This window comes from Pollicipes pollicipes, unplaced genomic scaffold (genome assembly GCF_011947565.3).
Source record: "Pollicipes pollicipes isolate AB1234 unplaced genomic scaffold, Ppol_2.1 Scaffold_6052;HRSCAF=7182_pilon_pilon_pilon, whole genome shotgun sequence".
Lineage (NCBI taxonomy): Eukaryota > Metazoa > Arthropoda > Thecostraca > Pollicipedomorpha > Pollicipedidae > Pollicipes > Pollicipes pollicipes.
The window spans coordinates 13,558,242-13,569,649 of NW_023596805.1; the positions used below are offsets into that span (position 1 = coordinate 13,558,242).

At 60.6% G+C, this 11,408-nt stretch overlaps 1 protein-coding gene across 1 annotated transcript; it reads left to right on the plus strand.

Moving 5' to 3' along the window:
- Positions 1–3,157: 3,157 nt before the first annotated feature.
- LOC119104928 (uncharacterized) lies at positions 3,158–7,373 on the plus strand. Its single transcript, XM_037228678.1, has 3 exons — positions 3,158–3,260; positions 5,824–5,932; positions 7,038–7,373. The coding sequence occupies exons 2-3, from the start codon at positions 5,912–5,914 to the stop codon at positions 7,326–7,328; spliced, it is 312 nt and encodes a 103-aa protein (XP_037084573.1). The 5' UTR covers positions 3,158–3,260; positions 5,824–5,911; the 3' UTR covers positions 7,329–7,373.
- Positions 7,374–11,408: the final 4,035 nt, after the last annotated feature.

Here is an 11,408-nt window from a genome sequence, read left to right on the forward strand (position 1 = left end):
ACACCAGAGCAGGCCTGCTCGGCCGCCGTCACTGTGTGATCGGTGGACACCAGAGCAGGCCTGCTCGGCCGCCGTCACCGTGTGATCGGTGGACATCAGGGCAGGCCTCCTCGGCCGCCGTCACCGTGTGATCGGTGGACACCAGAGCAGGCCTGCTCGGCCGCCGTCACCGTGCGATCGGTGGACACCAGAGTAGGCCTGCTCGGCCGCCGTCACCGTGTGATCGGTGGACCCCAGAGCAGGCCTGCTCGGCCGCCGTCACCGTGTGATCGGTGGACCCCAGAGCAGGCCTGCTCGGCCGCCGTCACCGTGTGATCGGTGGACCCCAGAGTAGGCCTGCTCGGCCGCCGTCACTGTGTGATCGGTGGACACCAGAGCAGGCCTGCTCGGCCGCCGTCACCGTGTGATCGGTGGACCCCAGAGCAGGCCTGCTCGGGCCGCCGTCACTGTGTGATCGGTGGACACCAGAGCAGGCCTGCTCGGCCCGCCGTCACCGTGTGATCGGTGGACAACAGGGCAGGCCTCCTCGGCCGCCGTCACCGTGTGATCGGTGGACACCAGAGCAGGCCCCCTCGGCCGCCGTCACCGTGTGATCGGTGGACACCAGAGCAGGCTTCCCCGGCCGCCGTCACCGTGTGATCGGTGGACACCAGAGCAGGCTTCCTCGGCCGCCGTCACCGTGTGATCGGTGGACACCAGAGCAGGCCTGCTCGGGCCGCCGTCCCGCCTCGGCCCCCGCTGACCGGCGCTGTCCTCGCTCCCGCAGCCAAGAAGCTGTCGCCGGCCAAGGTGGAGGACCAGGAGAACGCCGCCGTGACACCCGCCCGCAAGCGGTCGGCCGACGCCGTGCTGGCGGCGGCGGCCGCGGCGACCAAGGCCGACGGAGAGCTCGCCCTGAACAAGGTGCGGTCTGGCGGCGAGGCGCGAGCGCTCTCTCGGCCTCCTCTTGTGGTGTCAGTCGGCCCGGCCGGCTTCTCTCGGGCCGGTCTGCCCGAAGGACGTCTGCGCCCATCACTGTTGTGCTTCGGCGTGTGTGATCTATTCAGCTGAGCGGGGCTTTTCCGAGGGAGGTTCACCGCCTGACGGACGTCTGTGGCGATGAATGACCTCTCGGGGCGCGGCCCAGTTTGTCAGCGCAGGTTTGCCTGGGGCAGGAGTGAATGGCGGCCGCGTGCCGTGTGTGTGTGTGTCGGGGGAGAGGGGGATGTTCCTCTGAGTTCAGTATTCTGTTACAGTATTTGTGGCGCGACCCTTCGGAGTGATAAAGGGATAGGTAGTGCTTGTTTTTCCCATGGTTCATGCTCCATCTTCGTCGCGATGTGTTATGAAACCGTTGGGACCGAACAAACGACGTGTAGCTTCGTGGTCCCGCTCCCTAACGCGGCCAGTTTCGGGCTTGGGACGGATGTGAAGTACCCGCGGCGGACCCACTCTTTTGTAATGTTTTCCGAAGTGCAAATCACGCCAAGAGGATACAACATTGACACTAGTAACCTTGACGGCGTGGTGCCTGCTCCAGGACACACAGCCGGACGTGGTGAGCCTGGCCGGACCCAGCCGTCTGCGGGTCAAGAGTCCCGTGCTGCAGCCCCGCTCCGGCTTCGGCCAGATCGCCTCCCCCGGTATGGCCGCCCGCTGCCTGCTGCCCCCTCCCCCGCGGGGGTGGCGGGTCATCGGCTCTTGCGGAGGATCGGCTCGTGCCACTCGCGGCTAAAGGTCACGGGAAACGTATGTGGCAACGTTGTTTTAGGTTTTGTTTTTCTTTGAGGAAGGATGCCATCACCCACCCGCAAAGGCCATCATTTGAAGGGTCCTGGTGTTATCCTTCTGCCCAAAGAATGTTTAACAGACGAGAGGTGTTCTTCCGTGAGCCAGCCGGTGGTATTTTTTTTTTTTTTGGATTATAGCCCTTTCGACCAGACATGGTCATTTCAGGCTATGGGATGAAGGAAAATGTTTAACGGTGGGACAGGCGTGCATGCGCCGGGGGGCCAACCGCCGAGCTTTAACCCGCGCATGCGCAGGTACCCGGCGGGGTCCCCTTTCCCACGGGGCTCTCGGCCTACTCGTCGCTGAGGCATGCAGCCTGCCCCGGATAAGCGGGGTGTCGCGAGGATGCAGGATGAAGCGAGATAGAGGATAAGAGGGGCGGATTCCAGCGGGTGGTGGCCCCTCGCTGACCCGTATCGTGACCCACCGTCAGGAAACACCCCGCCGGGCCTCACCCGCAAGCCGGCCGGTCGGCGCGCCCTCTCCGAGAAGCGCAAGGTGCTCAAGCCGACGCCGGTCAAGCTGGGCGAGAGCGCCGTGCTGGGGCGGGGCGCGCCCAAGCTCCGGCGCTCCGCCAGTCTCGTCAACGCCGGGCTGGCCGAGGCGCCGCGCCCAGAGTCCTCTGTCGTCGGCAACCTCAACCTCATCCTGGGCGACAAGCACCAGGTGGCGGGCATGGCGTGGGCCGACCAGCTGCCGGCTGCGTCCGGGCTGGCGAAGCCGGCGAAGCGCGCGCGCCGAAGCGGAGGAAGCGCGTGGCGAAGCCGGAGGAGGCGGCGGCACCGGTGCCGGAGGCGCTGCCGCCGTGCCGCAGTCTCGGCCACCTGATCCAGCTGGTCAGCACGCCGCCCGTCAGTTTCTCCAACCTCTTCATGGGCTCGGCCAGCACCGGCGAGCTCGAGTCCACGGCCTGCACCGTCGGCTACGCACAGCTGGCCTCGGACGGCGGCGCCAGCCAGCGGCGCCGGCGGCGCCGGCGGCGGCTGGGCGGGCCGCAGTGAGCCGACGCTGGACGCGCAGGACGAGTCGGCCACGCTGCCGGACGAGCTGCCGCCGGGCCGGCTCGAGAGCTGTGGCAGCTCGCCGCTCAGCTTCGCCGGCGCGCTCAGCAGCGCCAGCAACAGCCCGCGCGCCTCGCCGCCGGCCGCCGGCGCGCCGGCCCGGCCCGGCGGCCGACCGACCACCGCCGGCTCGCCGCCGCAGTCCGAGGCGGCGCCGGCGGCGGGGCTTGCCCCCGGCGGCGTGGCGGCTGGCGGTGCCGCCGGGGCGGAGGCGGGGACGCCGGCGCCGCGGCTGGCGCGCCGGCCGGCCGTCAAGACGCGCGGCAGCACGCGCCTGACGGCCAAGAAGTCGGCCCGGCCGCCGCGTGCCAAGCGGCCGGCGCCGGCGCCGCGCGAGCCGGCCGAGCCCTCGACGTCGGCGGCCGGCGGCCCGGCCCAGCTGGCGGCCGAGAAGACCGCCAGACAGCCGCGCAAGAAGCTGGCCCGCAGGTGAGGCGCGACGCTCGGTCCGGACCCCAGGCGGGGGTTTGGGGATTGCGGAAGGGATAGAGGAGCAAGTGTGGCTCGCGTAGATGCGATGGGCACAGTTCGGGCTTGGGCATGGGCAGTGCTGTTCCCGCCTTGTTGTTCGGCGCTCGGTTTCTTGCGAATAGGGATTTCGTCATGGTGCGTGACACCTACACACACACACACACACACACACACACACACACACACACACACACACACACACACACACACACACACACACACACACACACACACACACACACACACCACAACCACACACACACACACACACGCACACGCACACGCACACGCACCACGCACACGCACACGCACACGCACAACGCGCACGCGCACGCGCACGCGCACGCACACACCACACACCACACACCACACACCACACACCACACACACACACATCTATATATATATATATATATATATATATATATATATATATATATATATATATGTGTGTGTGTACATATATATATATATATGTATATATATATATATATATATATATATATATATATATATATATATATATATGTTTGTATTTACCTGACTGGTGTATGCAGGGCAGAATGGGAACTCCTTTTCGCGCTTGAGATTTATCTTTTTCGAGTTGTGGTGATTGTGATTCTGCTAGCTTCTCCCTGCTTTTCGGAAATTAAATTGACGGCGTTTCATTGTACTGAGATGAAAGCGAGTGTTATGGTTTCAAATTGACGACTTCAAAAGAAATGCAGTACGAATGGAACATTTATTTGAAATACCCAAATCAAGAGGAAAGCTTCCTTGGAAGCGTATAACTCGGGCATCTGATATCTCTGAATGTCGTACACTGACTTCGAGGTGTTAGCTTATTGTTTTTACAGATTTGTGGCGAAAATATATAGGAGTTTTTTGCTGGGCAAGAGCGCCTTCTCCTTGTGCCCTCATAGCTCAGCTGGTTTCAGCGCACGCCCTCCGGTCCACGCCCACGTGGCGGGGTGGGTTCGAGTCGCTTCAGACGCTTATTATTTGTTCTTGGCTGGGATGACCTGCGGCCGGCGATAGCGGCCTCGTTGAAGGTCAGGTGACGTCAGAGGGCGGCAGGGCGGACAGTTCAGCGGGGATTTCACGATGGGATGGTTGGGCCAGGGCTCACGCAACGAGCATTGCTTAGCATGAACGCTGATGTTCAGAAAGCCGTCCATTTTAGGGCCTTTTAACGGGCCTTTTGGGGCCGGACTGAATCTTAAAAACAAAGTTTTGTTCTTAATTTCATATCGTCTTTTATGCCTTCTCGTGTCGGAGCCAATACGCAAAACTAAATAGCCCTTTGTATTATGTTTTCAACAGGTGGATAAGTGAAAGACCATGTGAGTGATATGCCTTCAGTTTTGGGGATTTCTTCGTCATCTTTAGGTCGCTCCTGCCGCCATGCGTGATCTGAAGTCGCGAATCACGCCAGTCTATCAGACCTCCCATGTCGCCATTACATGATGTATTTCACTTCGACAACCAGCTTTCGAAAATGGACTAAGCCCATGAAATATGGCGTGCTAACTGTTTCGGGAGACCCCATTCTGGCCGGCTAAGGTTTACGGTGTTTTGCTACGTCCGTTTTGCAGGCAGTGTGTATCGTATGCTGTCCATGCAGATTGTACCACATATCAGTGAATTGGCAATCTGGCCGTTTTCCACCTTGCACTGAGAACAGTGGCAGGCTCAGAAGTTTACAGGACGCACAAATAATACTACGTGCGTCATGTTATGCGGCTGTGGTTCTTTCATCTGAAGTACCGGTGCGACTGGTCCTCGCTAGGCACTGTTTGTGTAGAAAACGGCACTGTCGTCGCAGGTGCCTGCCCTGCCCCCCCCCCCCCCCTCCCCCACTACCATACTACGCAGTTCGAACAATGGGCCAATTTTGCCAGTCTTGTTACCAGATAACACTGAAGGTTATTTGACGTCGCGTGCGACAAGTTGACACGGTTGCCTCTGGTAGATGGCGCCTCCGTGATGGATGAACTGTTCCCCTGCTGGGTGAAGGTGTCCCGTCCCGCCTGTTATGGCTGTTACCCGCGGTGCCGGCTGCTCGTTAGACCGCTATGAGGTCTATGGGGTCTTTCTACCACAGCCGTTCTAAATAATTGGTCTCCTGTGGTGGAGCCATTTCACTGTGTTCATAAGTAGGGTGTTGCTCTGCGCCCCAAAGCCGTATTGCTTTGAGGATAGTCGTGTGTGTTGTGAGACCACTTGAAGTAACTGGCAAGACATGCATCGTCATAACGCCCCGCCGCAGGAAGCATCGCGGACGCGAAGCAATATTTTATGAACTGTATTATCTTGTCGTTGGAGAGCCCTAGATTAAAGTGCCCGCAATGTGAGCAGAGCAGGGAGTGCTCTTCCGAATTTTAAAACGTAAAATTAATTGAGAGAACGCTCTGCCGGCCGCGTTGTCTGCCAGCTCGGTGGCCGGTGTAGGGCCCACGCCCGCGCCCAGGCCGGGCAGAGGCGGCGCAGTACCCGGCTGCTGACCTCTGGTCGCTCGCAGGGCCTCGGCTCCCGCCTGTCGCGCCGACCAACTCACTGCCATCGAGCTACTGACGTCACCCACGCTGGTCAGTGACGTCACCGCCGCCATGGAGACGATGCGGCCCAAGGTGAGTGACGTCATCCGCGCGATAGCGGGTGTCTGTGACGCAGGGTAGGACCCCACGCGGTGTTATGTTTTGTTATGGCCAGTTGCAGTCTTTTTGAAAGCGCTTGGTCTGCACGACGTATGATTTGGTGATGTGATGTTTTAAACGATACCCACTAGCCATTTTAGAACTGGGGACACGGTTTTGACCCGCGACGTGTGGCAGGTCTGTGCGTATGCCTTGCTATATGTTTTGTTTTCTTTTTGCGGATGCTTTGCTTTAACGTGCCGAGCATTGCGACGCGTTAAACTGGCGTCACCAAAGTGTGCCGTTGACATGGAATTTTACCTTTGAATGGTAGGGATCGGGGCTCGCACAGCAAGCAAAGTACTGCTTACCTTGAAGTCTGATCCCAGAAACCCATCCATCCAGTGTCCAGATCAAATCTAAAAATATCCTGCGTAAATGCATTGCATGACGTGCCTTATTACCATGGCTTTGTGGCCTACGTTCGCACTCCCATAAGATTTCCCAGCGTGACAAATGGTCGGGATTTCTAAACCCGCTAGGTCAGGGGTGTGCCGCGTGCTGCCACCGGCTTAGCAGAATTAACCGATCAGCGGTCCGTTCGTCAAGGATCACTGTTTCCCGGTGAATACTGCGGGCAGATGTCAATTTTTTTCGTTTCGTTTTTGTCTTGCGATGCCGAAAACACCGACGTCTGGCCGTAGGTCAGACGCAAGGGATGCCCCACAGCTCGCCTGTCCTGTCACTGCGCCACACTTTCCGTACGATATGCGGCTCTGTCTCACACGCACCACTTTCGAAGAGCACCAGCCGCCCCGACCTGTATGCGACCTCTTGTCGCTGTGGTCCCGCTTTTAGCCCACCTCCCCGTCGTCGTGCTCAGTCACGTTCGCGGCCTCCGCCTCCCCTTCTTCCTCAGTCCTTATTGGAGCCTCCCCCGGCCTTTTTCCCCAGTCCCGGTTGCAGCCTCCCCTGTCTTCCCCAGTCCCGTTTGCAGCCTCCCGCTGCCGTCCTCAGTCCCGTTTGCAGCCTCCCCCGTCTTCCTCAATCCCGTTCGCAGCCTCCCCGCCGCTGACCGCCCGCCCGCTTTCGTCCTCAGCTGGGGAAGGGTCGTCTGAAGAAGAGCCGACCGCCGGGCCCCCGCTCGGCCTCGGCCTCGGCCACCTCGCTGACGGCGGCCGACGAGGGGGCGCCGGACGGCGGAGCGCGCCGCTCTGTCTCCGAGGGGCCGCGCTCGCCCGAGCAGCCGCCGCCGCTGCCGCTGCCGCCGCCGGCCGCCCGCGTCCTCAAGAAGAAGCACGCCAAGCTGGCCAAGCGGCCCGGGCTGGAGCGCGGCCGGCTGGCGCTGCAGCAGGTCAAGAAGCGTAAGAAGATGAAGGAGAAGGTGTGAGAGGCCGGTGTAGGGGCCGCTGTTGAGAGCGAGTGCCGGACGGTGCCGGCGGCTTGGGGGGAGACACCAGCCGTCTGGTGTCCGCCCTTCACCGTCACCGGTGGAGGCCGGGCGTCGGTTCTGGCGGCTCCAGCTGAACGAACTGACCGCTGAGCAGACCGCGGACCCAGCTTAAGGGCTTCACTCTAGGGCACCTGCGCCGGCGGTACCGGTTGCGGCGGCGGCGGCGGAACGTCAGCAGCGCCGGCCGAAGCGAACGAACGCGTCGGCGACCGCCGTGCTCGCCGTGGAGCTGGCGCGTCCGGCCGGTGGTGGAGCATCCGCCCCGCGTGATCACCTGTTTACGTTATCCGGCGGCGTGTTGAGACCAGACAAATTGTCAGCAGCGCCGGCCGCTTGTCGGAGTTAATATTTATTATAATTGACCCGTCGCACGGGACTCTTTGGAAGACTGTGATAGCGTGTTTACCGATGGATTTCGCTGTTTTATTTATGGGAAGCCGACGGACAGGTATCTGATGGATCATGGTCTCAGCACCAGGACGTGCGAGTCTCAAAGTTGACTGGGACGCCGCCAGTCGGGGGACACCCCGGTGGCCGGCCGTGTGGTGGCTTGTTTTTCGGTGGCAGTATTGATCTGTTTCAAATGTGACGCATCTGTTTTGGTATTGGCCGGCGGGGGGCCGAGACGCCGAGCCAAAGCTGCCGGTTGAGGGGTGCGGTTCGCGAAGTGGCCGGCCCATAGGTGCTGGGGGAGGGGGAGGGGCGTCACGCGACGGCTGGCGTCCGCCCGTGACGGCAGTGACGACACTTTGAACGATAGGATCGACGCAGCGAATCATTTTGCAGCTAGTGATGGAACCGATTAGAATCAGCCGCGGGGAGGGGATGGCTCGGATGAAGCCGCGTCTGGTCGCCCTGCTGGGTGTCGTTCTGCTGACCCGTCACGCCGGATGATCGTCCACCGACCTCTCGCGTTGTTCACCTGCTCAGACACGGCGTCGTCAGCCGAGTGCTCCGCCTGCGGAGAAGGCGTGCTCGTCTCAAACCGCCGGTAAACTGGTTCAAAATCGTGAAGCTGTGCATCTGCCGTACGCGACCGGTGGTGTTGTTCGTCGTTTCCAAGAACGCAAGCACATTGACTTGAGGCGCTGTTTGGCGTACCATATTCGCCGTAGCAACGAGCATTTGCGCTGCAACGGGAGTTCACCCGGTACTGGTTTTTGCCCTTCGAACGAACGTCGAAGTTTTCTATCAAGTGGAAAAGATGAATGTGGCAGACGTGTTGTACATATGTTCTCAGGCGGCCAGTGCTGCTCGACTTGCTTCAGACGCATCGAAATCCCTCGAGTGAAGCGAGCGCTCCCGTCGTCCCGGGCACAGCCACCACAGGCCCTGACCAAGCCGGCCGAGATTAGACCCCTTCAGCGAGCGGATTGTTGTGAGAGGACGCGGTGTCTCCGCGTGACACGGTCCCGTGGGAATTCAGTCCCCTGGGTGGCGTTCGTTGATCTGATCAAGCGTGCTGCCGGGAGCTGACGTCGCCGAGCCGTATCACGTACCTCATAACCGGGGTCGGCGCGGTCCACACTGCCCGGACCCAACTGTCGCCCCGCCGCCGGCCTGCGCGCGGGGCGTGCTGTACTAACGAACTCTTCCCCAGCTTGTTGGCACAGTAACTGGACTGTTGTCCAACTGTCCGAGGACTGTTGGTAATTAGTGGAGATCGTGCGCCGCTTGTGGTATTTCTCCGCTCTGTCGCGTCTGGTGGGCACCAGGCGCCGGCTCGTTTTGTGTTCGGTAGTCTGTCCGACGTGTAGGCTTTCGTTGGCGGCGTTGCTGTAGAGCTGTAGAGTATTTGACGCGTACCGAGATAAATCCGTACCAGTATCGCTGACCGTGGCTTTGCATGCGAGTGAGGATGTACAGTGAGGATGTACGGTGTGGCAATAAAATGAGGAACATTGAGAGCACCATTACATTTCCACGGACTGATTGGACGGGACATCAGCATCGCACGGGTAGCATAATTGGTCGGACTTCTGTTCCCGCGTGCTGAGTTAGCGCTGATGCAGGGCCCTGATAATAATTGGCCGGCATCTGAGAATCAGGTAGATGGTCTGCTGCGCATGCGCTTCGGCCTGCCTTGCCGGCGATCATTTGGTGGCAGTTTAAAGAAGCCTGGGACGTGTCTTTATTGCCCCGCCACTGCTGATCAAACGTGACATGGTGCGCCGACGTCGTTTATGTAGAGTGCTGGGCGCAGGCAGGGGCCGGTGGCGTGAGCTGAACGCAGGTCAAGGCTGGTGGAGGGGGCTGAGTGCAGGTCGGGGCCGGTGGAGTGAGCTGAGCACAGGTCGGGGCCGGTGGAGCGAGCTGAGCACATGTCGGGGCCTGGAGCGCAGGTCGGGGCTGGTGGAGTGGGCTGAACACAGGTCGGGGCCGGTGGAGTGAGCTGAGCGCAGGTCGAGGCCGGTGGAGTGAGCTGAACACAGGTCGGGGCCGGTGGAGTGAGCTGAACACAGGTCGAGGCCAGTGGAGTGAGCTGAACACAGGTCGGGGTCGGTGAAGTGAGCTGTACACAGGTCGAGGCCGATGGAGTGAACTGAGCGCAGGTCACGACCGGTAGAGTGAACCCGTTCCCAGAGTGGCGTTCCGCCCAACGCTATTGGGGACCGCTGCCGGCGAATGGCGAAGGCGACCGTCATCACCGGCCCGTGCGCCGATGTGGCCATCACCACGGGATAGCGTCTGCTGGGTTCGCAGGCCCTCCGATCAAAGCTGAATGATGTCCGAGTGTCGTGCGCCGCCCGCGAACGGCGGGCTGGGAGACGGTAACCGCTTCAGCGGCGTGATATCCGCCGGGTCACGGGATGGGTGTCCTTCCGGGCAGAGCTGACCGTCCGGGGCTGACTAATGGACGGAGATCACGGGATGGGTGTCCTCCCGGGCAGACCTGACCGGGGCCCGCTGATGGACGGAGGTCACGAAATGGGTGTCCTCCCGGGCAGACCTGGACGTCCAAGGCCCGCTAACGGACGGAGGTCACGGGATGGGTGTCGTCCCGGGCAGAGCTGACCGTCCGAGGCCGACTAATGGACGGAGGTCACGGGATAGATGTCCTCCCGGGCAGACCTGAACGTCCGAGGCCGACTAATGGACGGAGATCACGGGATGGGTGTCCTCCCGGGCAGACCTGAACGTCCGAGGCCGACTAATGGACGGAGATCACGGGATGGGTGTCCTCCCGGGCAGATCTGACCGTCCGAGGCCCGCTGATGAACTCGTCAAGCGGGATGATGCGAGACTTAAACGAGTTGTGCTATCTGGACAGCTTTTCTTTTGTGATCTGGCTTGCTTGATGGATGGACCTCTCGCGACGCTGCAGCGTAAGGCAGAGTGACTGAATTTCTGAGGAGTCGATGCCCCAAATGGACACCACGCACGCCACCAGCGGTGAAATCTCGGCGGTAGCGCGGTTTGGCATCAGAGTGAGGATGGGTAAAGCGACGGGAGAGATGACACTCAACTGAGTCGGTCAGATGGCCGGAGAGCTTTTCACGCCGGGCAGCGGACGCAGTGCTCACATTGGTAGCGGAGGTATTGAACTGGGCAGCCATTGGACGGCGATAGCTGCGTCACTACCTGAGGATGCGCCGTGTCGGCATCGACCGTGTCCATGGCAACGGAGAGGCAGCCTCAAACCAAAATACCTTGCGCCTGGGCTGGTCAGCCTTGGTCTGAGCCGAGGCTTTTAACACCCGCACCGCGTAAGGTTTTTCCCGTGTTTATTGACTGGACTGGGGAGGGAACGGGGTGAGAGCTGAGCTGTGGTTAAGTGCGCAGCAAGCATCTTGGAGATACTTGCGAAGCGCCCATCTGGCTACGTCATGAAGCATTTGGATTGCACGAGGACGTTCTCTGGTCCCCATCTTGGATGAAGCTCAGTACTCAGTTAGAGTCCACGGGTGTCGCAGACTACCGCTCCCCACATGCTAGAAACGCTGAGCCTGCGTTGAGCAATCAACAGCAACCAACGTAGCCCTAATCCTGACAACATGGCGCATGCACATGCACAGC

Coding starts and splice junctions, on each gene's coding strand:
- LOC119104928 (XM_037228678.1), top strand. CDS start 5,912: ATGGAGACGATGCGGCCCAAG. Junction 5,933..7,037: donor TGGAGACGATGCGGCCCAAG/GTGAGTGACGTC, acceptor TTTCGTCCTCAG/CTGGGGAAGGGTCGTCTGAA.